The following is a 27,342-nucleotide window of genomic DNA, read 5'->3' as shown; positions in this document are numbered from 1 at the left end:
TGAAACCAGCAACATCCACAGGGCCCCTGCCCCCTCCCTCCCTCCCTCCCTCCCTCCCTCCCTCCCAGGAACCCACCCGTGCGTTCTGCTCTGGACCTGCTTGCATCGTTATACTCTGTTACCTCTGTTACAGTTTAATGTGATGGTTATTGTGAAAAGCTGAGTTCTATGTACTGTTTTCTGCGTTTTAGGTAAACTGCCCTGAGCCTCAGGTATATAAATACAATCAATCAATTGATCAATCTCATCAGATCTCAGAAGCTAAGCAGAGTCAGCCCTATAACTGTCATGTAATGTGATGAACGGGAGCACGTCATGTAATGTAGAATGGGAGATTAGGATCTAATTCTCCGGTCTGGGGACAGGAGAGGTAACTCAGCTTGCCCCTGGACTCAAACTTCGTTCCTCTACTTCAGATCAGCAGGGCTGTCCCCTGAACCTGCTCTGTCTTCTCAGCACCCAGTTCCAGATCACAGAATCATAGAATCATAGAGTTGGAAGGGGCCATACAGGCCATCTAGTCCAACCCCCTTCTCAATGCATGATCAGCCTAAAACATAGAATCATAGAGTTGGAAGGGGCCATACAGGCCATCTAGTCCAACCCCCTTGCTGTGCCCCTCTCCCCTCCTTCCGCGTCCGTCTCTGTGGACCCGAGGGCAGACGGGAGCCCACCGTCCTTGTGGCCTGGCCCGCCACTTGCTGGATTCAAACGTTTCCCACCCTAGGGCCGTGTGACTGGAGACATACGTACGTCACGTTTCTTATCACCAGTGTCTTCTCTGCCGTGGAACCGGGGTTCAGAGAATCAAAGCGAATAAAATGCTGTGACATAACGTCCACCTGCTCTCCAGGGGTCACGCTGCCTTCTCCGCCGCTGACAGATAAAAGTTTCAGACTGATCAGCTGCCCGAGGCCTAGAAGCAAAGAAAAGCACGGCCGTAACTTTCTGAGGGTGGGAGGTGAATCAGACCAGGGCTGTCTGTCCTGGTCGAAATCTGTACGTGGAATATGGCTTTGGTTGTATCACTGGACATGTTGGCAGGCTCTAAATAGGCAAAAGACCAAAGCAACCGAGAACGTACAGAATAAAATAGTTTTATTTGGAAGAGAGAAACAACTTTGTATAGAAAGAGGAGAGAGAGAGAGAGAGAGACAGAGAGACAGAGAGACCTAACTAAGTCTTCTAACTGTTGCCTGCAGTCGGTCTGTCTGTTCAACTGCTGTTCTGGAGGCAAGCAGGGAGTCGGTTAATTTATTTATTTATACTTGGATTTATATAACCGCCCCTCAAAGGAGTAGGAAGTCTCCTAGGAGCCAGTCAGGACACAGAAAAATACCAGGAAGTTCCAAGCCTAACTATGCTAAATAGGTATCTCTTCCGATGCCCCCTGCAGGATATTCTTTTTACACTGTTGAATCAAGCTCACTGCAGATTTTGCTTATTCCCATAGGAAGGACACTGGAGTGGTGGAAAGGCATGGGTCTTTTCTGTTTAGTATTAAAAAGACTAAGGGGGGAGGGAACATGACTTGCCAAATTAGGCATGACTCGGAGGCACCGGAGGCACTCCCACAATGCAGGAATCTGGGGTCACCATGGTGGTACATTCAGGATGGACAATGAGAAGTTCATCTTCACTCAAGAAATGACTCACTTGTGGAAGGCACGGCCCCAGGATATAGCGATGGCTTGGTTGGCTTCATGAAATGATCAGGCAAAGTTGCAGACCAGAAATCCATCCAAAGCCATTAGCCATGATGCCGAAATAGAACCCCCATGTCCAGCAGCAGAAGCCCTCTGAATACGAGGACTGGGAGAAATTGACAAGGTGAGGGTGTAGCACGCTGAAGGTCCCAAGTTCAATCCCCGGCATCTCCAGTTAAAAGGATCAAGCAGCAGGAGATGTGAAAGACCTTAGTGGCTCAGTGGTAGAACATCTGCTTGGCATGCAGAAGGTCCCAGGTTCCATCTCCGGTTAAAAGGACTCTGACTGAGACCTTGGAGAGCCACTGCCAGTCTGAATACACAAGACTGACCTTGATGGAAGATTTTTTTGGGGGGGGGGTACCCCCGCTTTTCACTACCTGAGGGAGTCTCACAGCTGCTTACAATAGCCTGCCCATCCAGGGTCGGGTTATCTACATAAGTCTGGAGAACAGGGAGTCTGGCAGGTAGGTGGGCTTTCCGGCAAGACTCCTCTGGGCAAAGGCCAGCTCTGCAGTGGGCAAGGCAGTCGAGCAAAATCCTTGCCCTTTGAAACTGACGCTCCCAAGGCTGTGATTGGCAAACCTGTCAGGGTGATTTCATTGATCTGGCAGTTGTCACATGCGATGGTATACGTCACTGATGCCACACCAGAGAAACTGGGGAAGAAGGCCGTCTGAAAGAGAACGCAAAGGTACTTAGAGAGTCTTCCTAGACTGCAAAGATTATTTTTTTCCTTAATAGTTTAAATATCACAACTTCCTCCAAGGAATCCTGCAATTTGCCGGAGGTGTCTGGGAATTCATTACCTGCGATCTCGAGGATTTGCACTCTCATGAGGGCTTTCCTCGATTATCTCAGGGAATGATCATTCCTGCATGGCCCTCTCCCCTGTCCCTGCACCCAAGAACTGTTAAACCAGCCTGCCTGAAGAGTCTTTAACCTCCGTGAGTAGCAGGGCCTTTTCTGCGAAGGCCCCCTAACCTGCAATACTCTCCCATAGGGAACGGTCCCGCTGGACATATGACTAACCTCGATTAGTATAGAATGGCCTGGAAACAGCTCAAAAACAGCGGGTTGGATCCCAAATGGTTCTTGCTCCACAAAACCAAACCTGGCAACAGCCTTCACAAAAGAAAAGGGAAAAAGGAATCACCATTTAATTAATTAAGAAGCACAGAATTTGCAGTTAGAAGAGCTGAAAAGTCCTCCTGCTTTAAACAAGCTGGCATGTGCCGTGTGTGCGCGTGCGTGTGCGTGTGCGGAATCGTGTTGAAGAAAAGCAGAGAAAATAAAACAATGATGGCTGATCACCAATATAAGTCCCTCCCCTCCCCCCGCAAAAAAAGTCTGGCTACAGGTCTGCTGCAGCCTGAGAACCTGGAGAGTTTCTGCCAGTCCAAAACTTAGTCGACTCCTGCTTTATCCTCGGAAAGAGTGCCCCGGGGGAAGCGAGAGGGGAATCTGGGTTTACAAACCTTCCTTCCTTACCCTGAAGTGAGGCGGGGGCCACATCCCCTTGGGCATGATGCAAAACCTCCCGCTGCTGCAGCCTTCGTTTTTGCACCGGAATTCCGAAAACTTGATTCCGCCCACGAGGCAGGCTCCACAATCTAAGACCAGAGGCACTGAGAGGACAAGCATCAAAAAGTCTGAAGGGAGCAAAGGCTAGCGGCAGGACGACATGGGTGCTTCTGTGCCTCTCTGGCTCTCTGCAGACTTCTTATTGACAGAGACGGTATGCCAGTGTGAGACACACATTGTTAATTCCTCAGCTTGCAGGAACCAGGTAGAGTGTATATTCGACCCACACTCTCCCAGATGCACTGGCTCTAGGTTGAAGACCAAATCAGGTGCGAGGTTCTATTTCTTACCTTTAAAGCCCTAAACGGTTTGGGACCATCGCACCTGCAGGACCGCCTCCTCCACTACGGCCCCACAAAGATCGAGCACACAAAACTGGCTCAAGATCCCTGCCTCTCCAGAGAAGTTAAACTGGCCTCATTCAGAGCTAGGGGTTTCTCAGCCCTGACACGGGCCTGGTGGAACACACTGGTTAGGATCAGAGCCCTGTGGGAATTCTGCAGGGCCTGTAAGACAAAACTGTTCCACCAGGCCTTCAAGTGAGGTTGACAAATACAAGTGGGGTTTGTTTGCAAAGACCAATCAGAGCCATGTCGGGTTTGGGAAATGAAACTGACAAGACTCCCCTAAAAATTATTCAATTATTCAGGTTTGCTACACTGCTGTACTTTGGATGCAAAATTTCAGGCAACCCCGTTAAAAACCAACAGATGGAGAAAACGCCCACGTCAATTGACAGCCTTCCACTTACGTGATAAAATCGGAGGGGGTCTTCTGGCCTCCAAGGGGACCATGAGCGGGTACGGGGAGCGTGTCTCTATCAATATGTAATCCTCGTAATTGGCCAGATGCTCAGGAATAAACTGGACAGTGTAGTAGCAACTCATCCCGGGGGCAACAGTACCACCTCCTCCTGGAAATTTCCCTAGGAAAGAAGCACCACCTTCTTTTAAACAAATGTGTATCACAAGTTGCTGGCTGTAATCCCCTAGAGCACCGGTGACTGAACGGTAGCTTTCCAGATGTCCATGGACTACAATTACCATGATCCCCTGCTAGCAGACAGCGGCTCATGGTAATTGTAGTCTATGGACATCTGGAGAGCCACAGTTTGGCCATCCCTGCACCAGAGGATCATCTGTTAGAACTTCAGCCTGCAGCTTGTTGGAAATAGCTCACTGTGCAATGTCTCCTGACTGGAGACTCTAAACAGGAACTCTCTTTACCACAGAGATAGTGAGATAGACAGGAACACTGACCACTCACCTCTGATCTCACTGACCTATCCCTAGAAGGTAATTTCCTGTTTCCTGAGTCTTCCCTCTCTTCTCCTCCATTCCTCAAGCTTGCAACATGATGGATGCAGAGATGCCTCAAGCATCTCTTGCCATCCAGCTATTTAGATTAGAATAGGAACTTCACCTCTAAATGTGTAGAATTAAATTCACTGATGAATAGTTCCTATATTAGTAAAGTACACCCTTGGAGAATGTGCTTTTCTTTGTTTGTTGTTTTCTGACCACATGCACTCTGCATGCTGCACTTATTAACCCTACAAGGTATTTTGCCAACTTTTCATGTTTCACACAAAAGCATCCAGCTGCCAAAGTACACTGAAAATGCAGTTTTAAACAGTAAAATCCAGTTGCAAAGTGCATTGAAAGTGGATCAAAAGTGCCTTTTTTAGTGTGTGTCAAAGATGTCAAAGACAAAATGGATCTCCCATTGCTTTAAAAATCAGGGGGATGTCAGATCTGGGTCCTCTTCCTATGCTCCTTTTCCTACCCAAGCCCACCCAATCCCCATGGGTCTTAGTTTCCCTTCGTTCTTCTGGCTGATCTGGAGCACTCATGGAGCAAGGGCCTACCTCCTGGAGGGCTGAAATCTGGCCCTGGTGACAAAGCAGCAAACGTGTAAATTGCTCTCCCTGGAACCGAAGAGGAACTCACCCAACCCAATGGCAAAGGTGGCTGTGGCTGGAGGGATTATTCTAAAAGTCTGAGACGTCGAAGTCATGTTCTGCAGCTCGATGGTCATCTACAGAGAGGGAAAGGTCAGGAAACACAGCAGCAAGTCACATCTGTAATGCAACTGGAAAGCAACAGCGATCAGCATGCAATCTGCCTTTCAGATATTTAAAGACAGCAATCCTGTTCCCTCTCAACCTCCTCTTCTCCAGGCTGAACTTTCCCAAGTCCTTCAGCCTTTCTTATAGAGCAGGGGTAGTCAAACTGCGGCCCTCCAGATGTCCATGGACTACAATTCACATGGACATCTGGAAGGCCACAATTTGACTACTCCTATTATAGGGCTTGGTCCTCAGGCCCTGGATCATTCTCGTTGCTCTCCTCTGAACCATCTCAAATTTGGCCACGGCATTTTTGAAGTGAGGCCTCCAGAACTGGACCTGACCCTTCAAAAACCTGAAGTCTGGGCTTAAAGGGGCTTTTAAAGAGGGACTTTCTCATATTCTCATTGTCCTTCCTCATGTGTTCCCATCGCGTCAAGGTTTCCCCCCCATTCTATGCATGTTTTGCCCCTTCTAGTGGTCAATTCAATATTACATCACTGGGTGTCTGGCATACCTCCTTGCGGATTTGAACTGCATCTTTTAATGCCGGGCTTAAAGCACTGTAACATTGAACTGACAACTAGAGGGAGCAAAGCACAGGCAGAACAGGAAAAACAAACAAAACATGAACACACAAGGAAGGAAAATGAAAATGGGAAAAAGCTCAAAGAGAACTGTGCTTCAGTCATTAAAACAAAGAGTACAACTGTATTAAAAGCCCTTCAGAGTTCTCTCTGAGCTGAAGCTACTGAAGAATCTGAAACAGATGAGAGTGAAAAAAGGAACTTGCGAAAAGCTCCCGAAACAAAGGCAAAACACAAAAAAGATGTGTGAAATTTGAAAAATCAGGGGGAGAGGGCCATCCCTCCAAAAGCGAAAGCTCTCATCTGCCCATCAAAAGGGTCTCACCTCATAAACTTGACCAACTTCATAATCAGAGAACAAAACAGCTGGAGGATTTGACAGAAAGATGGGAACGGCATCCGAACTGGGGAAACAAAAGAAAAAGGTGGTTGTAAGGGCACAGAGAGCTGCTTTCAGTGATTTCATGGCCCTTGATGGGTGGCTTCCAGAACTGCAATGTTAGGACTGCCCACCAGTCATAGCAGGTTTAATTACATGGACAAATGCAGATGGGTCTCCCTTTGACCCTGGCTACATTTATTTTTATTTATTATTACATTACAGTAATATACCGACATGCTTGGCGTGGTTTATAACATGTTACAATCAGTTTAAAATACAGTAAGGACAACAGAACAATAAATACACTGAATGCTCCGATATGCCCACAACTTCTCCGTATATTCGGTGTTCTGGAGAGGAAAGGAGGCAGGCCCATATGATTTTTTTGCATATTCTGGCCTCAACCATACTCCTGGTAGAACAGTACCATTTTGCAAGCCCTTCGAAAGTCCAGTAGTTCTATCACGTCCCACCCAAAGTGACCCCAATTCCATGCCCAGATGATGCCCACCCACCACCCACCCCCAAAATCAGAATCCGAGGCCAGTGTGGCCTGGAGGAAATCTGCCTCCTGACCCCAAAGTGGCGACTGGCATTTCCCTGGGCATGCCAGAAAGGGCCACAAGAGCCTAGCACTGACAGAACCCTTCCTGCCTACCAACTCACCATCTGCCTGAGTAAAATTTGCATTTTACATATAGACAGAGGCCTGTGATCTTTGAAAATTCTGTCCTCTTGGATAAGCCCCAATCTCCCCTCTCAACAATATAATAATGCTGGTCTATCTTACAGAGATGTTGTTAAGAAAAGTTGAGGTAATGACCGACCAAAAGAGCTATATCGATATTCCCGTTAAGGCTTGTTCCCATTGCACAGCTTACCTTTCCAGGATGGTCTTTTGCTTCCCTGATATCATTCGCCGCACCTTCTTTTGGGGCACAATCAGGGACCTGCCCCCGTGAAGCGAATTTGGCAGGAAATAGCGAGGGTTCCTCAGGAAGTTATGCCGTTCGTCCAGTTTCTTGAGGTACATGCGGTCCTGGTCTCTTTCCGCCTTGGACATGTCGTGCTTCCAGGCTAAGTTTCGGGAGAGGCTAGGCTTCCGACGGCAGATGCAACAGGAGGAGAAAATGGCTTTTCGGTGTCATTTCACTACGAAATCATCCCCAATCAGCAGCCAGTCGCAATCAACAGGACGGACAGGGCTGGCTTCTCAATTCTCAGGTGATTTAGGAATCAAATAACTGCAATCTCGCACCAGGGCCAGCATGCTCTTGCAGACCTGGGTTCAAATTCCACTGTAACATGAAGCTTCCTGGGTGACCCTGGGTCAGTTACTCCCTCTCAGCCTAATCTACTTCACAGGGCAGTTGTTACAAGGAGAAAGAAGAAGAGTTGGTTCTTATATGCTGCTTTTCTCTACCCGAAGGAGGCTCAAAGCGGCTTACGTTCGCCTTCCCTCTCCTCTCACCACAACAGGCACTCTGTGAGGGAGGGGAGGCTGAGAGAGCCCTGATATTACTGCTCTTTGAGAACAGCTTTATCAGTACTGTGACGAATCCAGGGTCACGCAATTGGCTGCATTTGGAGGAGCGGAAAATCAAACCTGGCTCGCCGCTGTTCTTAACCACTATACCACGCTAGCTCTATCACGCCGGACAATTATCTGTAATATGTTAGCAAAACTTCTCTATATTTCTACCAGCATAAGATAAACAAGAATGTCTGAACGATAGTAAAACACAGGTAAATATTATCTCATTATCCGAATATGATGACCTTTGCCCATGTTTAAGGGTTGACGGAAAGAACAAGCCAATGTCCCATTTTTGTAGCCTGTTTCTCCTTTACATATATTAGAACATGATTGTCCAGTAAATAATACCTTTTTATGGTAAACAATATATATCTATTCCTGATACTTATCTGTTTTAACATTGTTTAATATTCTAATACTTTAATGTAGTCATATTTTTGTATTCTATCCATGACATTTTAATCATCATCTTTTGCTATTAATTTTTATAGCTTTCAGCTCCTGCATTACCTAGGCAGGTCCAGTTGACTGAATTAATTAATTAATTAATTAATTAGATTAGATTTTTATACTGCCCTTCCCTACAGCTCTGGGCGGTTCACATCAAACATTTTGAAACATTTACATAGAACAAATAAATTTGAATCTGATGAACACACTGAGGTCTCGCGTTCTGCAAGATCGAAGAAAGTGAGGGGCAATCTGGCCACAAAAGGTAGCACAGCAGTGACGTGGTTCTGGTCGCCAAATCCTACGGATTGGCCGGAGGAGAATCTAAAAGCGGTGAGACAATGGAACAGGGAGGTACCTTACAGGATAGTTTCCTAACTTGCTTTGGGATCTCGGTGGCTGACGACTCCATCGTGATAGAGGATAAAGAAACCTCCGGCAGCGCTTCTAGAATTTTCTTGACGTGTTCGCTTTCTTTGCATGCCGCGTGTTCAGAAATGCGCTGCCTGAAACTGAGGATCTCCCCCAGGTAGCCAGGCTCCGAGACCTCTGAAATGCAAAGGCATGCTTCGGTCATGCTGGCCACGTACGGTGCCCGATCTTGGACAGCAAAAGGATTCAGAAAAGGTGTAGAGACAGACAGGGATGCCAGCCTCCAGGTGGGACCTGGGGATCCCCTGGAATTACAGCTCATCTCCAGACTGCAGAGATCAGATCACCTGGAGAAAATGGATGCTTTGGAGGGTGGGTTTTATAGCACTGGACCCCACTGAAGCCCTCGCCCCACCCTCCAGGTCCCATCCCCAAACCTCCAGGAGTTTCTTTAACTGGATCTGGCAACCCTACCCCCCACCCCCCAATTCTCTGCTGGTGGCAAGGGAGGTTGGCTACCCTAAAGACAAAGGACATTTCCCAAAGCCTTCTCTCTCTTCCTCTCCTTCGGTTCATTCATTCATTCATTCATTCATTCATTCATTCATTCATTCATTCATTCATTCAATTTATATACCGCCTTCCCCAAAGGCGCAGGGTGGTTCACATAAAACAAAATAATACAGATAACTTAGATTAACGATAATGAAGTGAAAGAACAAGCAGCCTGGTGTCGCGTGGGAATGATTATTGATTTATCATATGGCAGGAGATTCCAAGAGATGTTTGGAGGTGGTCTGCCACTGCCTGTCCTGCACCATCACCCTGGTAATCCTTGGAGGTCTCCCATACAAATGGTAGCCCAGGTCAACCCTGCTTAGCTTCTGAGATCTAATGAGATCGAGCTTGCCTGGCCTACCCCGGTGGTGGGGATGAGGGTGGGGCCCAAGTACTGGTTAATGGCAATAAATTTCACTTCTCAATCCAGAATCCCTAAATTCTATTCTTGGAAGGCCACGTTTGCCTCTTGAAATGGTACCTTTAGGCGCGTGGGTGATGGGGACCGGGTCCGTGATGTAGTCTCCAGGGCAGATTAAATTATGCTTTTTAAGAAGTTCGTCATCCACGAACCATCGGAAGGAAGACTTCACTACAACATTCAAATGCAAAGAAAAGCAGGGTTCAGCCACAACAGCAAGCCTGACCTTTTCTGCACACAGGAGCAGAGGCAGCATTCGGCGACCTCCTCGCCTTCCTCTTCCCCACCGTGATAATCCAAACAGAACAAATTAGAACAAATAGGAGAAAATGGGGGAGAGAGCTGTGGCTCAGCGGTAGAGCACCTGCTTGGCATGCAGGAGGTCCCAAGTTCAATTCCCAGCATCTCCAGTTTAAAAGTAACAGGGAGCAGGTGATGAACAAGACCTCTGCCTGAAACCAACCCTAATCAGAGGAGACGATACTGACCCTGATAGAACCAATGGACTAATTGAGGTTAAGGCAGCTTCAAGGAAGAGCAGTTTTCACATTGGGAGTAGTTCAGCAGGTTGCCTAAACAGAGGTGGGGAGTTCCCTCTTACTGTCAGTCTTCAAGCAGCGGCTGGATAGAGACTTATCCTGCACACTTCAGGCTGAACCTGCGTGGAGCAGGGGGTTGGACTAGATGGCCTGTCTGACCCCTTCCAGCTCTAGGATTTTACGATGCAGCAATTACACTGCTTTATACTGGTTGCCAATCTCAGCTGTTCTCGGTGCAGAATGTGGATTTGCCTGTGGGCGGTTCTGCACACCAGAACAGCTCTGCATTACAAATGGTTTTGCGCACCGTCGTTTAAATCAAATCTGGTAGCCATAAAAACCAGAAGACGAAAGCGGGCATTCCCGAGCTGCTCCATTTCACATCCAGCATTTAAACTGAAAGGCATTTGGGTGGCAATCCAGCCCACCCTCTGCCTCCTTAGGGGAAAAGGAACTTACAAAGTGGGCAGGAGGCAAAGATATCCAACCGGCTGAGTGGGAAGGAGGGCTGTGGAGACCAGCAAGGGTTTTGAAGGTTCACAGAAGTGTCCGGGACTGAGCTAAGAACTATGGTCACAATGAACTGTTGAAAGCTGGAGTCAACTCTGTGTATGTGTGTGTGTGTGTGTGTGTGTGTGACGTGTCCTATTCCTGTATTATCTGGGAGTCTCCCAGGGAGTGGACTGGAAATTGGAAGCGCTTCTCCTGTCTCTGGGTGGAGTTCATTAACAAGTCCATTAGGACACAGTCTTCCTAATGAAGTCTACTGACACACAGGAAAAACACTTCCTCATTCCAGTCCATCTCCTGTGAGATTCTTGGCTAAGACAGGAATATGCTGCATTGCACACACACCCTGGAGAAGTAAACAAAATGCCCAATGACTATTCACGCACTCCACACTTTGGCAAGGAGAGATTCCCATCTTGCCATGTCCTACCTCTGAGACCAGCCACAGTTCACTGGGACTAAAACTACCAAACCGTGACATACCCAGCTAAGCAACTGTCTTAGCGCCTTCTGATGTTAACAGTGGCCAGCAGTATCTCACTGAAACCACCCTGAAGAGCTAAAGTGTGGCTCTCCTAATGTCCATGGACTATAATTCCCATGAGCCCCTGCCAGCCCATTCCGTCCTTGAAAAGCCCAAGTCCCGTCACACCTTAGAGGCCAACGAGATTTTTAGGAGACGTCCCCAAAATCTTGGCAGTCAATAAGGTGCTATCTAGTGCTTCTACTACAGACTGACATGGCTGCCCCCTGAAATGTTACTCAACCCAACTGGCAATTCCCCGGTGAACCTGGAAGACTTCCCCTTTAGCCTGGCATTAATTAGCCAAAGATGGCCGGTTTCTCTCCCCTCACCTGGTGGCAATCCAATATCCTGATACGCCTCCGGAACGTCTGCCTTGTACCTGTTCAGAACCCTTTCCTCTTCTGCGGTCGCTCGAGCTCTTGCCTGAATGATGTGCCTTTCGAGCATCTCGGCTTCCGTCAGGCGGTCCTTATATTCCACGTGGACCTGAAGAGCCAACCGGCCAAGACGTTTCTGACAACCCTCTCTTGGCAGGGGCAGTCAGCACAAAAACCCGCTTTGCACTTACTCCTGATGAGCTTTTAAATGTTGGCACAAGTATATGGCTAAAGAAATAAGAGGAAAACGTGTCCTCGGCAGGGGGGGGGGGTCATATTGAATTGAATGGTACTTAATTCCAAACCATTTTAAGGGGGGGGAGGATAGCAGAGGAAAAGACTTAGTAGCCACGATGTGCTGCTTCTGTTTTTTTTTTCTATAATGTGAAATCATTATAGAAAAACAACAGGGATGTAATCATACCCTGGTTTACATGGGAAACGTGGTTTGGTTGTGGTGGAAATACAGCACTGGACAAGATAAGGCTAGTGAGATGTTGTGGTTAGCAGCAGCAGACTCTAATTTGGAGAACTGGGTTTGATTCCCCAGTGCTCCACATGCAGCCAGCTAGGTGCCCTTGGGCTAGTCACAGTTCTCTTAGGGTTGTCCCCGCAGAGCAGTTCTGTTAAGAGCTTTCTTGGCTTCACCTGCCTCACAGAGTGTCTGCTGTGGGGAAAGGAAGGGGAAAGGGAGTGTAAGCCACTTCGGGACTCCTCCAGGTAGTGAAAAGCGGGGTATAAAACCTGTTCTCCTTCTCAGCTGTTGTCATTTAAATCCTTGTCATGTAGTTTGCTCAAGATAATTAGATCTGAAACTAATTTTGACCTCTTTTGTGGGGTCAAACTTCAGCACTGCTCCTTTCCGCTGTGCTGAATAGCCCCTTTACCTTTTGCAGTTGTTCCACAAACTTCTCATGATCAGGATTATCTCCTCCCCGGGACTTAATCAAGTTATCTACTGTGTCCTTTCCTATAACCTCTGAAGTATATATGTTCTTAAACAGGCTGGCCAACAAGTGAGAAATGTCCTATGGAGAAAGAAAAGGAGCTTGTTAATTTTAGGGATCGATATAAGGACATCTCAAGAGGCGGATGAAAGACAAACTACATTTTTTCATTAACCTTTATTTTAAAATAAATTGGGAAAGTTGCTAAACACCTCAGCTCATCAAAGCCTTAGCATAATCATTCTTGAGATGGGAGCAGAGACATTCAATGGAAACAGTTTCACACAGTTATAATAACCCATTGTCTACAATAAATGGTAAACAGTAGGGATAATCATGACATCTGATCAGATTAGATGTTATGATTAAAACAAAATCCCCCCAGAAGGCCTGCTGATGAGCAATCCAAGCCTGAGTTTAAGACTCAATCCTGGATTATTTTGGGGGTTTTGGGATCTGAACTTTAATTCTAAATTCCTAGATTGGAAATTCCACACAAATACTGAGGGGAAATGGGTTAAACGCGCTGGGAGGAGAAGCATAGTACAGACGAAGGGTGGCCAAATAGTCTATATCAGGGGTGGCTCTCCAGATGTCCATGGACTACAATTCCCATGAGCCCCTGCCAGCCTGGCAAGGGCTCATGGTAATTGTAGTCCACGGACTTCTAGAGAGCCACAGTTTGGCCACCCCTGATATAGACTATTCCTTTTACTGTCCTGTAGTTTGCCTCAATGAAATTTTGGTAAACGTTGACAAATTAACTGCTGAGTCTCTGAGCACGTGCAGAGTGCTTTCCTCTTTTATCTTGCTGAGGAGATGGGAACCTCTCTGGCCCATCTCTAGTGTGCAAGAGATCTCGGTGAAGCTGCATTTTCGGTGGGGTGATGCTAAAAGGAGTCCTCCAAGGATGAAATATGGTTGCCAACCTCCAGGTGGAGTCTGGGGATTTCCAGGCTACAGACACACATGCCTCTTGAACACTGCAGCTCTGGAGAAGGCGCTCTGGACCATTGCACCCTGCAGAGGTCTTCCTCTTCCCCGACCTCCCTCCCAAGGCTTCACCCCCAAAAACTCCAGGAATTTCCCGACCCAGAGTTGGCAACGCGAGCTAAACATTAATGCGAAGGGGACTGGCTGCTTGCAACTGAATTCCCTCCTTGCCGCATTGCAGGGGGCCACGTGGGGAAGAGGGGAGCGCCGTACACGTGTACGCCCTCCACGTGTGTACGCCTTTACCTGGGTCAGCTCCGAGGCGGGCCTGTGTCTGCACATGGAGGGCTCGGGGCTCTGCCCGGCCACCGCACTAGCGGCTCTGTCCCCGCTGGGCTCCATCTTTTTAGCGAGGGAGCCCCCCGTTGCTAAGGGCCGGAGGACGCCCGCTGGAAGAGGGCTCTTAGCAACGCCAACTTCCGGTTTCCGCCTCGCGGCGGGAGTGGGCGGGGCTTCGTGCCGGACTCAGAACGCGCTCCACTGGAGGGCGGGGCAAGGAGCCTCGGGGTTGGAATCGCTGCTGCAAAGGGGCGAGGCTGCCCATGGGCATGGGCAGAGTGCTTTTCCTATTCCGTCTTCCCACTCCCCTAGGATAGCTTGGAAAGGAATCAATCCTGGCCTCTCGTTATTGTTTATTTCTTTATTCAATAGTTAATTTTCTAGCCCAGCTTTCTGTTTTCACAACAACCTTTCGAGGTAGGCAGGCCTCTCCCAGAGGGTTGCGTGACTGGGCCCATATGGCCCTGCGCATTTCATAGCAGTACAGGATAGTTCTTTTATTAATCCATTTAAAAACAGTTGGACCCCCATTATCTGGGAGAGCTCCAGGGTCCGCCTGGAGGTTGGCAAGATTAATGCTCCCTGTCTATTTTTCCCCCTCCTCTTCAAGGGCTTAGGGTGACCCCACCCTACTTTCACTATAATCTGTCTCCATTGCCTGGACATGATTTGTTTTTGAATCGCTTGTTTTTCAGCGTTCTTTACAAATCGTTCTTAATTCGACCCACGTGAGCCGTCTCGAGCACGTGGTCATAGACAGCCTATGATAGGGTAGCCTAAATTAAATAACCACCAACAAATAAACATCATGCCTCATTTATTGATGAAGGAACTGAAATGGTTCAAGATTGGCTCTTCCTGGGCTCCATCCTTAACCAGGGAAACTGTGCCCAACAGGTCAGAAGGAGATTGAACCTGGCAGAGATGGCCAAGAAGGAGCTAGAAAAAACTCTGACGTGTAAGGATGGGCTGCTGGTGACCAAGATCCTGTGAACTCAGGCTGTGGAAGGGCAGACTCCTGCACATTATACCCTGCTGAAGTCCCCTGCCCTCACGGGGCTGCATTCCCCAAATCCCCATCATGCAGTTGCCCCCCAGCTGTGACCCACCAGAAGGGATGCTGGAATTTAGATCTCTTGCTCTTTCACGCAGTGGTTTCCCCTCATTGTCGCTCAGGAGGTTTCACTGTTTACTTACTTACTCTTTGTGCTGCTTGGTCACCTCAATGGAATGCCACCTTTCCGGATGCCCTGCGTTTTCCCAAATCTGCCCTGGGCTGTCTGAATTGATCCCACATCCCCTCAAGGCCAGCATGCTCCAAATATCTAAAAGGACGCTGGTCACTGTGACCATGGCCACAGCTTCCCTGTTTCTGCTCTGGAGAGAGAGGAAGGGAAAGGGAGAAGTATTTGGGTCAGTGGGGCAGAAGCCCCCCCCCCCGTTTAGCTCATGGAACTCCCAAGGCAGGGTTGCCACTCCCCAGGTGGTGGCTGGAGATATAAGAACCCACTCGTCTTCTTCATATGGTTGCCAACTCCTGGCTGTGGAATTCCTGCAGATATGGGGGGAGGCACTTCTGTGGGCAAAATGCCATAATGGCCACCTGCCCAAAGCTGCCAGCATGAGTGCCTGGCAGCCATACTTCCACGGCAGAGAAGAAATTCGAACCCGTGTCTCCCGGACAGCACTCCAACCGCTATGCCACACTGCCTCCGTTCTCCCCAGTCTAAGCATACTAGTTAATCTGCAAAGAATTTAGGAGCTCTGCTTTCTCCTGCCTTGCCAGGCCTCGGAGGCTTAGCTGCCGTCCCCTGACTCTCCCTCCCTCCCTTTCATTCCCGGGCTCTAAATTACAAGGTTTGGAACCTCGACTTCTTTGGTGTCCTTTTTATAGCCTCCAAAACGGCGGGTCTTTCATTTGGGCACCGATGGGCTTGCCGTGGCTGTTTCTGGCGTTTCGCATGTCTCCCTCCCCTGAAATTTTGCAGTCGAGGACTCTGTGGCCATCTCTGGTGGCCAAGAGGATTGACCTACTTTGCAAAAAGGGACCAAGAACCAAACAATCTCCCAGAGAAGGTTGGAGAAGAGGACAAAAAAAATTAGTTAGTTCTCCAGAGATTTCTCCTACTTTCGGTTGGGAAATATCTAGGGGTAGTCAAACTGCGGCCCTCCAGATGTCCATGGACTACAATTTCCATGAGCCCCTGCCAGCGAACGCTGGCAGGGGCTCATGGGAATTGTAGTCCATGGACATCTGGAGGGCCGCAGTTTGACTACCCCTGATCTTCAGGTGGAGCCTGGGGGAAGGTGGGATTTGGAGAGGGTAGGGACCTCAGCAGAATCCCAAGCCATTGTCTACCCTGTAAAGTGGCCATTTTCTCCAGGGTAACTGATCTCTCTGGTCTGGATATGAATTGGAATTCCGGGAGATCTCCACACCTGGATGTTGGTATCCCTGCCTGGAGAGAACAGCTGCTTGGAAGGGAGATTCTAATGTCCCTTCCCTCTCCAAACCGGTCCCTCCCCTGGGCCCACCCCCAAATCTCCAGGTATTTCTCAACCTAGAGTTGGCAACTCTGCAAAGAACAGTGAAATAAGAACCCCGGTGGGTCTCCATGTCGGTCTGATGCTGCGGAACCAAGTCTGAGTCCAGTGTCAGGTTGCCAGGTAGGGAAGAAGAAGAGCTGGGTGGGGTGGGGGTTTGTAACTCACTTCTGACCACCCAAAGGAGTCTCGAAACGGCTTAGGCTCACCTTCCCTCCCTCCCTCCCCACAGCAGACACCCTATGAGGTAGGTGGGGTTGAGAGAGCTCAGAGAGAACTGTGAGCGGCCATCCACTTCTCTGTCATCCACTTGTAGGTTGATTTCAAAAAAATCTTGCCCCTAATCTGGAAGCCTTGACTAAATCTCTGTTGGTCTTAGCGGCACGAGTGAGCCGGAGAACCGAACCGACCGTGCTTTCCTGTTGTTCACCACTCCCGGGATTTGCTCGGGCTTCACTAAGCGTGCGGCCAGCCTATTTCCTCCCGCCCGGAGATTGGCAACCCTCGCTGCAGCCAGGGTCTCCCCCCCCCCCAGAAGTTGCTTAGAGCGCCCTTGTCCGCTTCCCCGCCCGCTCTGCAAGAGCCGCTTGCAAACTTGGCTGGCTCCGTCCGGGCGCCGCAGAGACAGGCGGGCGTTGCGCGGCGGCTGAACCGCTGGGCGGAGGCCCGGCCCTTCGGCAGCTGCCGGCGGGGACGTCAGAGAGAGGCCCGGGCGGGCGGGCAGCCGCCTCCTCCTCCTCCTCCTCCTCCACCTCTTCGCCTTCTTTGGCGGGGCGGGCCAGACGCTACCGGGTCCTTCTGCCAAGCCCCGCTTGCAAAGAGGCGACCGCACCGCCCTGGAAGCGGCGCGCAGCTCAGCCTTTGCACATCTGGGCGCACAGCTGGGCCGCCCCGCAATGGAACTCAATGGCGGGACCTTCTTAGAGCGCCACGGTGAGTCGTCCCAGGGGCCCTTCTGGGCCCCCCAGGAGCCCCCCCACCGCCGCCCCGGAGTCTGCATCGCTGGAGGCGGCGCGCTCGGCTGCTTCGGGGGTCATTTTGGTCCTCTGCGGGCGGGTGGGAATGGTGAACTCTGCGGAGCGTTTCCCTTTTGACTGAGCCTCTTTGGGGCGAGGCTTTGGATAAACGCTTTAGCGGGGCATTAAAGGATTTGGATTCTCCCTCCGGCGGCGTCAAGGGAACCCCGCCTGGTTCCCTGCTTTGGGGGTGGGATGAGTCGGTGTCTACTAGGGGAGCCTGTTTGGATGGCACCCAATGGTGAATGGTCACTGTGCTTTTTTGGGGGAATGCAATGCTTTATTCTGCATGGTGAGCTTTACGCGTTTAAGGATACAATTGCACGTTGAGGCAAACAGCTTGTGAAAACGTAGGGGCTTTTTGCACGCCTTCAAAATAGCACAATGGTTGCCAATTGAAAACGCTACTGATTTGCTGTTATGCACAACGTCGTCGACAATCTGCCACACACCTGAAACCAATCTGCAAAAAGCGCTTCCTTGTAGCGCTTTCAGGGAAATCCCCAAAAGTGGATTCACCCTATTCTTCCGTTGGCAACACTTGAAACACACAAACAAACAAAAAGTCCAACCTGGGCCCTGCATTCAGCCATTCTTGCAGACCAAGCAAAGTTTCATCAAAGTGCAGCCCTCCAGATGTCCATGGACTACAATTCCCATGAGCCCCTGCCAGCGTTCGCTGGCAGGGGCTCATGGGAATTGTAGTCCATGGACATCTGGAGGACCATCTTCGAAGTACTTCTCCAACCTGGTACCGAGCCATCTTATAATTGTTCGGAAATAGTTTTTTTTTAAGTCCTTATCGATATAGACTCCAGGATATTTCTCCTTGTCCGGATTGATCTCACAGCCTATCTGCATGTCAGCAGTCCTGCCGCTGTCCCTTCCGTGGATAAATATTTGGGTCTTGCTTCCCTTGACCCTATATCCCGATAGTCACCCAAAGTTCATTAGCTTAGGAACTGAAGCCTCTGGTCTGGTGAACAGGCTGCAGGGAAAGAATTTGCATTTTAAAGCGCAAGAGTGCCAACAGATTGAAACGGGGAGCTCTGTTAGTCTCACTGCAGCCGTGGAAATTGTGGGAGAGCTGTCCCATAGGATATTTTGGGCAACATTCTTACAAGAGAGGTTGCCAGGTCTTTCCTTAGCCCTCCCCGTTGATCAGGACTTGGGACCAGTGTGCTCAGGTGTGCATGGCTCCCAGCATCAAGCTTGATATATCACTTGGAAGGCAAAATCACAAAACTCCGACTCGCTTCCTTTGGCCATATCATGTGACAATGCGTTGATGGAAAAAGCAGTTATGCGAGGAGCCAGCGTGGTGTAGCGATTAAGAGCAGCGGTTCCTAATCGGGCGAGCGAGGTTGGATTCCTTGCTCCTCCACATGCAGCTAGCTGGGTGGCCTTGGGCTAGTCACAGTCCTGATAGTGCTGTTCTCACAGAGCAGTAATATCGGGGCTCCCTCAGCCTCACCTACATCACAAGGGTGTCTGTTCTGAGGAGAGGAAGGAAAGGCAATTGTAACCTGCTTTCAGACTCCTTTTGTTAGTAATAATAAGCAGGGTATAAAAACCAACCCTTCTAATCTGGAGAATGGGGTTTGAATCCCCGCTCCCCGCTCCTACACATGTAGCCAGCTGGGTGACCTTGGGCCAGTGTTAGAGTTGTTCTTAGAGCAGGTCAGTTCTCTCAGAGCTCTCTCAGCGCCACCTCCCTCACAGGGTGTCCGTTGTGGGGAGAGGAAGAGAAGGAGAATGTAAGTGGCTTTGAGACTCCTTTTGGTTAGTAAAAAGCAGAGTACACAAAATATGGCCTTTCCACCTCTTCTTTTTCCTTCTTGCCTTGAAAATCCTATGCAATCACCATATAAATCAGTCGTAACTTCTCAACACTATTCACCACCACCAGCTAGGCCTACACTGATACTTTTCCTCAGACAGAAAGCTTATTAATTATGGCCCTATAATAGCTTTCTTGTTGATTAAAAATTGAATTCAAGTTGACCCCCTCCCCTCGGAGAATAAATAAAGGCCAGTTGAATTATGTCTGACATCTCCGATGTACAGCCACATCTGACACTTATTTACACAGAAGTAAATCCCGTAAAGCTGGCGATTATGGTTTTTGAAAGAGCTGAGCTTAAGAGACACAGTTGGTATACATCAAGGTTTGTGTTTTTGGTTCCAAAAATAAGCTCCGCTGAAACAGGTTTGTTTTCAGGTTTCGAAACAATTTAGAAACCTGCACACTCCGTTCGACCAGACAGTGTGATTTTAACAATTGTTTACCTATACATTTTTATAGTCCCAAAAATTAATTCTACCGTCTTATGAATGCTTATGTATAATTAATTTATTTAAATATATATATACCCCACTCTTTTATCCAGTGGAGACCAAAAGCAGTTCATAGCATGTATCTCTCATCTTTGTTTTATCCTCACAACAACAACCCTGTGAGGTAGGTAGGTCAGGGTGAGAGAAAGTGAGTGGCAGGGGCTCATGGGAACTAGTCACAGTCTGGCCACCTCTGCTCTAGTCAAAGCAGTTGGAAAGGAATGTGTCCAAGGTCTTTGTGTGAGGAGACAAGAGGGGGCGTTTGGAAGCTTGTGCGTTTAGAAGAACTGAAAAGTTAGTTTGCAAGCAGAAGCAATCAGAGTTTTTGATAAGGGGAAAAAATTCAACAAAATCTTTGTCATCAGGACATGTGGAATGTTCTGTTTTTCCTGTGCATTGGAGACCTTTATAAGAAAATGTATGCTCTCTCTGCTAATTTGCATGCAAAAAATTTATAATCTTTTCCACGCTCTGTGTTGCTAATCGGTCGTTTAATGCCAAACAACAAACCTGGCCTTTTAAAACAGGGGGTTTCAGCCCCAACACACGAGGAATAACATTGGAGGCAACATCTATTGGATTTGGGTGCCTGTGATGTCATTTCAAAAATCGAGATGCTTTTCTAGTGCAATCAAACTTTCTATCCTGTCCCTTCTCTCTCATGTATTCTTTCCCCTGCTGTCTGACATGCAGATTTTCAGTGACTCAAAAGAGATAAAATCAGAGTCCAGGAGCACCTTTAAGACCAACAAAGATTTATTCAAGGCGTGAGCTTTCGAGTGCTTGCACTCGAAAGCTCACGCCCTGAATAAATCTTTGTTGGTCTTAAAGGTGCTCCTGGACTCTGATTTTATTGTGCTACTTCAGACCAACACGGCTAGTCATTTGAATCAAAAGAGATAAGATCTTCGCCTGGCCCATGCAATTAGATTAAATCTCCGGCCGGCATCCCTCGAGGGGGTCTCTCCTGTGTTACCTATTTGTTTTCAAACGTATAACCCCGAACACGAGTCATTTCCCCCTCAGGTGCAGGCTGGGTGTGGACTCACCTGCAAGAAACCGGGCTGCCTAAACAGGCTGAACTCGAAATACTGATTCCGCTGGAAGGGACGGTTTTGAAAGCCCAGGCCAGAACCTTGGCACGTGGGCAGAGAAATGGCCTGTCCGGTTACCACGGAACGCCATAAGAGAGGCACCAGGTGAAGCATAGAGCCCCGTGGAGATACAGGAGATGCAATTTGCACACAGAAACCACAGGGCTTACGCCATGGAGCAGGCTGTGCAGCTTTGGGCGAGGAAATACCTGGAGACGTTAAGGGTGGAGAGCCAGGAGTGTGGTGCAGGGGGGACCTCAGTGGAGTCTTATGCCACCCTCCACAGCAGCCTCTTCTTCCGGGGAGACTGTCGTCTGGAGATGAGCTGGAATTCCAGGGGAATCCCAGGTCTCACCCAGAGGCTGGCATCCCTAGATGAACATTTTGTTTTGATTGCACAGGTGGGCTAAAGGCCAGGGCATAGAGTTGCCAATCGCCAGGTGGTGGCTGCTGGTGACCCCCCTGGGATTAGAACTGGTCTCTGGGGGAGAGAGACCAGTTCACCAGGAGAAAATGGCTGCTTTGGAAGGCGGGCCAAATGACATCCTGCCCCATTGAAGCCCCGCCCGTCCTCAAACTCTGCCCCTAAAACCTATAGGTATATCCCAAGCTGGGGCCAGCCACCCTCTATCAGATCCTTGCTGAGTTTCCTTCTGTCCCTTCGTTGGGCTCTGGCCCTGAGCCTGTTCATTTCAAGAGGAGGCTGGGTCAGTTTTCAATCGCCCACGGCAGCCACACTGGCCATGCACTTCAGGAAATCCTCCACACAACTGCAGCCTAAGCACATCGAAACCCGACAGGTGTGATTGCATTACCTCCGCCTTTAATTGCTAGTTTCCGCTGCCAATAATTTTCCAAATATGAGTCCTGCGTCATCGGGCCTCCTCGTTGTCTGCCCTGGCATGCGTCTTTCAAAGAGAACAAGATGGTACTTCTCTCGATCTCAGGACTGACCCAGGTTATTAGCCTAGGAAACAGACTACAGAGACAAATTGCATTTCAGTGCTCTGTCGAGCATATTTTTTTTTGTCTCAATCGTCCTCTAGGAATACCTAGGTAGGGCTCTTCTCTCCTGTCATTTTGCCCTTACAACAACCCTGTGAGGTAGGTTACGAGCAAAGAAAGAAGAAGGGTTGGCTCTTATATGCCGCTTTTCTCTACCTGAAGGAGTCTCAAAGCAGCTTACATTCGCCTTCCTTTCCTCTCCCCACGACAGACACCCTGTGAGGTAGGTGAGGCTGAGAGAGCCCTGAGATTAATGCTCGGTCAGAACAGCTTTCCCCCTTCAAGGATCGCTGCCTTGTTGTGGCAAGGGGGCTTGCGTAGTTCAGTGAAGCTATGAGCTATACCGTGCAGGGCCACCCAAGACGGACAGGTCATAGCTGAGAGCTCTGACAAAAGGTGATCCACTGGAGAAGGAAATGGCAAACCACTCCAGTATCTTTGCCATGAAAACTCTATGGACAGTTCCAATAGGCATAACGATATGACGCTGGAAGATGAGCCCCTCAGGTCGGAAGGTGTCCAATATGCTACTGGGGATGAGCAGACGGCTAGTACGAGTAGCGCCAGAATGAATGAAGCGGCTGGGCCAAAGCCGAAAGGACGCTCAGTTGTGGAAGTAACTGGTGGCGAAAAGACAGTCCGATGCTGTAAAGATTTTTATTCCATAGGAACCTGGAACGTCAGATCCATGAATCAAGGCAAGCTGGACGTGGTTAAACAAGAAATGAGAAGACTGAACATCGACATTTTAGGAATCAGTGAACTAAAATGGACAGGAATGGGTGAATTTAATTCAGATGACCATCAGGTATACTACTGTGGACAAGAATCTCGCAGAAGAAATGGAGTAGCCTTCATAATCAATAAGAGAGTAGGAAAAGCAGTCTTGGGATACAATCCCCAAAATGACAGAATGATCTCAGTTCGAATCCAAGGCAAACCATTCAACATCACAGTGATCCAGGTCTACGCCCCAACCACTGCTGCTGAAGAGGATGAAGTTGATCAGTTCTATGAAGCCCTACAACACCTTCTAGAAGCAACGCCCAAAAATGATGTGCTTATCATCATGGGGGATTGGAATGCTAAAGTAGGAAGCCAAAAGATAACCGGGATAACTGGCAAGTTTGGCCTTGGAGTACAAAATGAAGCAGGGCACAGGCTGGTAGAATTTTGTCAAGAGAATACAATGGTCATAGCAAACACTCTTTTCCAGCAACCCAAGAGACGACTCTACACATGGACATCACCAGACGGTCAACACAGAAATCAGATTGACTATGTGCTCTGCAGCCAAAGATGGAAAAGTTCTATCCAGTCAATAAAAACAAGACCAGGAGCTGATTGTGGTTCAGATCATGAGCTTCTTGTTGCAAAATTTAGGCTTAAATTGAAGAAAGTAGGGAAAAGCACTAGGCCACTCAGGTATGAACTAAATCATATCCCCGACGAATACACAGTGGAGGTGACAAATAGATTTAAGGAATTAGATCTGATAGACAGAGTGCCTGAAGAACTATGGACGGAGGTTCGCAACATTGTACAAGAGGTAGCAACTAAAACCATCCCAAAGAAAAAGAAATGCAAGAAATCAAAATGGCTGTCTGAGGAAGCTTTACAAATAGCTAAGGAGAGAAGGGAAGTGAAAGGCAAGGGAGAAAGAGAAAGATACACCCAATTGAATGCAGAATTCCAGAGAAAAGCTAGAAGAGATAAGAATGCCTTCTTAAATGAACAGTGCAAACAAATAGAAGAAAACAATAGAATCGGGAGGACCAGAGATCTTTTCAAGAAAATTGGAGATATGAAGAGAACGTTTCATGCAAAGATGGGTATGATAAGGGACCAAAATGGTAGGGACCTCACAGAAGCAGAAGAGATTAAACAAAGGTGGCAAAATTATACAGAAGAACTATACAAGAGCGAGCTTAACATCCCTGATGACCACAATGGGGTAGTTACTGACCTGGAGCCAGACATCCTGGAATGTGAAGTCAAATGGGCCTTAGGAAGTCTGAGCAACAATAAAGCTAGTGGTAGTGACAGCATTCCAGTTGAACTATTCAAAATCTTAAAGGACGATGCAGTAAAAGTGCTACACTCAATATGCCAGCAAATTTGGAAAACTCAACAATGGCCACAGGATTGGAAAAGGTCAGTTTACATTCCAATCCCAAAGAAGGGCAATGCCAAAGAATGTTCAAACTACCGCACCATTGCACTAATTTCTCATGCTAGCAAAGTTATGCTCAAAATCCTACAAGCTAGGCTCCAGCAATATGTGGACCGAGAACTTCCAGAAGTACAGGCAGGATTTCGAAGAGGCAGAGGAACTAGAGATCAAATTGCCAACATACGCTGGATCATGGAGAAAGCTAGGGAGTACCAGAAGAACGTCTACTTCTGCTTCATTGACTATGCTAAAGCCTTTGATTGTGTGGAGCACAACAAATTGTGGCAAGTTCTTAAAGAGATGGGAATACCAGAGCATCTTATTTGTCTCTTGAGAAATTTATATGCAGGTCAAGAAGCAACAGTGAGAACTGAACATGGAATCACTGACTGGCTCAAAATTGAGAAAGGAGTTCGGCAAGGCTGTATACTGTCGCCTTGCCTATTTAACTTGTATGCAGAGCACATCATGAGAAATGCGGGATTAGAGGAGTCACAAATTGGGATCAAGATTGCAGGGAGAAATATCAACAACCTCAGATATGCAGATGATACCACTCTAATGGCAGAAAGTGAAGAGGAACTAAAGAGCCTGTTGATGCGGGTGAAGGAGGAGAGTGCGAAAGTTGGCTTGAAACTCAACATCAAGAAAACAAAGATCATGGCATCCGGCCCTCTCAATTCCTGGCAAATAGAAGGGGAAGAAATGGAGATAGTGACAGATTTTATTTTCCTGGGCTCCAAGATCACTGCAGATGGGGACTGCAGCAAAGAAATTAAAAGACGCTTGCTCCTGGGGAGGAAAGCTATGGCAAATCTAGACAGCATCCTAAAAAGCAGAGACATCACCCTGCCAACAAAAGTGCGTTTAGTCAAGGCTATGGTCTTCCCAGTTGCAATGTATGGCTGCGAAAGTTGGACCATAAGGAAGGCCGAGCGTCAAAGAATTGAGGCTTTTGAACTCTGGTGCTGGAGAAGACTCTTGCGAGTCCCTTGGACTGCAAGGCGAACAAACCGGTCAGTCCTAGAGGAGATCAGCCCTGACTGCTCTTTAGAAGGCCAGATCCTGAAGATGAAACTCAAATATTTTGGCCACCTCATGAGAAGGAAGGACTCCCTGGAGAAGAGCCTAATGCTGGGAGCGATCGAGGGCAAAAGAAGAAGGGGGCGACAGAGAATGAGGTGGCTGGATGGAGTCACTGAAGCAGTAGGTGCAAACTTAAATGGACTCCGGGGAATGGTAGAGGACAGGAAGGCCTGGAGGATCATTGTCCATGGGGTCGCGATGGGTCGGACACGACTTCGCACATAACAACAACAACAACAACAGAACAGCTTTATCAGTGCCGTGGCAAGCCCAAGGTCACCCAGCTGGTTGCATTTGGGGAAGCACAGAATCAAACCCAGCTCACCAGATTAGAAGTCTGCACTCCTAACCGCTACACCAAGCCATCTACTGAGCTCGGTGGCCAAGCAGGGATTTGAACAGTAGAGTCAAAGTCTGTTGCAAAAAGAAGCTAGTAGTGACTCACGTAGGCGTGTCTTATCTGTTCCAAAAAAGAACTACAGGATGACATTGTGCTCAGAAATTAAGCATGCATTCTCAAAAGTTAAATAAAATGTTGAACAGCATCCGGTATTAGCTGTTTTCAGAAAAAGATGTTTCCTCAGAACCTAATGCGCTGTGCGCCAGAAGTTTGATACTCGTTAAGCTTGTGGACACTGATTCAACATTAGGTTCTCAGGAAGAATCCTTTTCTGAAATCAGCAGTTCTGCTAGGGCTCTCTCAGCCCCATCTCCCTCACAGGGGGTCCGTTGTGGGGAGAGGAAGGGAAGGCTATCGTAAGCTGCTTTGAGACTCCTTTGTGTAGTGAAAAGCAAGGTATAAAAACGCTTCTCCTCCAGGTATTTCCCAACCCAACTCTATGCAAAAGTGTGCCTTTGATTCCCAGAATATCCCAGCAGAAGTGAGGGACATTCTAACCTTCAAGAATCATCAATGGGGAAGAGAAAACAGCTTAATGTCTGTATTTTTCCTCTTCTCATCTAGTTACACTTCTTCTTCGGCGATGTCCGCAGGTATTTGAGCGGAAGAAAAACTGAAGGGAGCTGAATCGCTCTTTCTGTCCAGGTCATGTCCAGAAGCCGCAGCGCAAAACGAAAGCCCCTCTTTGTGCTCAAGGAATTCAAATAGGCTTCCCATTTCACTTTCCCATCATTGTCTGAGTGCGGCAGGCAGATTCCAGGGCATCTCAGTTACGCAGTGCTGAGCAGACGATCTTTTGTCTTGTTCAGCAAAAATAACAGTGAACTTGAAAACCAAAACTAGGAGCATCACCCAGTATATCACAACTGACTTAAGGTGACCCCAGCAAGGGGCTTCCAAGGCAAGGGAGAAGCAGGACTGGTTTGCTATTGACTTCTTCTGCAGAGCCTTCCTTGGTGGTCTCCCATCCAAGTAAAGAGCTTTCTTTCTTTCTTTCTTTCTTTCTTTCTTTCTTTCTTTCTTTCTTTCTTTCTTTCTTTCTTTCTTTCTTTCTTTCTTTCTTTCTTTCTTTCTTTCTTTCTTTCTTTCTTATGGCAGCCCTGTAGGATTTTCAAGGCAAGAGAAGTCAAGACTGTTCTCTTCGGGCTGTTCTTGCAGAGCAGTTCTCTTAGAGCTCTCTCAGCCCCACCTACCACACAGGGTGTCTGTTGCGGGGAGGGGGAGTAAAAAAAAGTGTGTAAGCCACTTTGGGACTCTTTTGGGTAGTGAAAAGCATGGTATAAAAACCCCACAACAACAATTTAAGAACTGGGGACTTCAAACTAGCCTCCCTATATCTAGAATTCTTTTTTTAAAAGATACCCAGTTAGCCAGGGAAAGGTGGGCTACGGAGCTTACTAATATGCAATAGAAGCCATTCAAGATTAATAGGAGGATTTTGTTTTTATTTTTTAAAAATTGTATTAAATTTGTGGGTTCGAAGGAAGTCAGGACCACTGGGAGGTCAGTCAGCTCTTTATTGTGACTCCAGCACAGTCTTACAAGAGGCAAAACTGAACTGAAATCTACCCTGAAACCCTGAAAGGGGGGCAGGGGGATATCTACCAAGATAGTGTGTAATAAAATTTCCAAAAGCCCCAAAGAAGAAAAAGCCGGTCAAAAATCAGGAGATTTTAAAAACCTGACAAAAACAGCAAGGAATAAATCCGACTATTTCATAGCTCAGTTTAAACTATTCAGAACTCAGATTATAAAACATCAGTAAAAGGCAAGAACGTGATTATAGAACAGGAGAAGGGCCTTAATATTCTAAAGTTAACTCCCTCTCTCTCTTGCAGGGCGGGAGGTGGG

General features: G+C 48.0%; 2 protein-coding genes and 1 long non-coding RNA gene across 9 annotated transcripts in view; 1 reads left to right on the top strand and 2 right to left on the bottom strand.

Moving 5' to 3' along the window:
- The window catches only part of DLEC1 (DLEC1 cilia and flagella associated protein), a 37,666-nt gene extending 23,687 nt beyond the window's left edge, over window positions 1-13,979 (bottom strand). For 3 of the 7 annotated variants that reach the window (XM_077302672.1, XM_077302671.1, XM_077302673.1), the window contains exons 1-13: window positions 13,804-13,979; window positions 12,505-12,645; window positions 11,570-11,726; window positions 9,726-9,836; window positions 8,673-8,863; window positions 7,209-7,426; window positions 6,271-6,349; window positions 5,240-5,327; window positions 4,042-4,215; window positions 3,198-3,334; window positions 2,739-2,831; window positions 2,292-2,382; window positions 754-916 (exon numbers count right to left, since the gene is read on the bottom strand). In XM_077302672.1, the coding sequence (XP_077158787.1) occupies window positions 754-916; window positions 2,292-2,382; window positions 2,739-2,831; window positions 3,198-3,334; window positions 4,042-4,215; window positions 5,240-5,327; window positions 6,271-6,349; window positions 7,209-7,426; window positions 8,673-8,863; window positions 9,726-9,836; window positions 11,570-11,726; window positions 12,505-12,645; window positions 13,804-13,899 (1,739 nt within the window). In that variant the 5' untranslated portion in view covers window positions 13,900-13,979. Of the gene's footprint in view, window positions 1-753; window positions 917-2,291; window positions 2,383-2,738; window positions 2,832-3,197; window positions 3,335-4,041; window positions 4,216-5,239; window positions 5,328-6,270; window positions 6,350-7,208; window positions 7,427-8,672; window positions 8,864-9,725; window positions 9,837-11,569; window positions 11,727-12,504; window positions 12,646-13,803 lie in introns of those variants that run through there. The other 4 variants (XM_077302674.1, XM_077302676.1, XM_077302677.1 and 1 more) reach the window with 4 other exon arrangements.
- A 3,056-nt stretch (window positions 13,980-17,035) lies between these two features.
- PLCD1 (phospholipase C delta 1) overlaps window positions 17,036-27,342 on the top strand; it is a 41,719-nt gene continuing 31,412 nt past the window's right edge. The window contains exon 1 of the mRNA XM_077302882.1: window positions 17,036-17,313. Within this exon, the coding sequence (XP_077158997.1) occupies window positions 17,277-17,313 (37 nt within the window). The 5' untranslated portion in view covers window positions 17,036-17,276. The remainder of the gene's footprint in view (window positions 17,314-27,342) is intronic.
- Window positions 21,629-26,572, bottom strand: LOC143820795 (uncharacterized). The gene is made up of 2 exons (XR_013225510.1): window positions 25,990-26,572; window positions 21,629-21,806 (listed from the first exon to the last, which is right to left on the bottom strand). It is a non-coding gene; the product is annotated as an uncharacterized LOC143820795 (long non-coding RNA).

Source organism: Paroedura picta, chromosome 11 (assembly GCF_049243985.1).
Source record: "Paroedura picta isolate Pp20150507F chromosome 11, Ppicta_v3.0, whole genome shotgun sequence".
Lineage (NCBI taxonomy): Eukaryota > Metazoa > Chordata > Lepidosauria > Squamata > Gekkonidae > Paroedura > Paroedura picta.
This window is presented reverse-complemented; position numbering and strand designations above follow the sequence as displayed.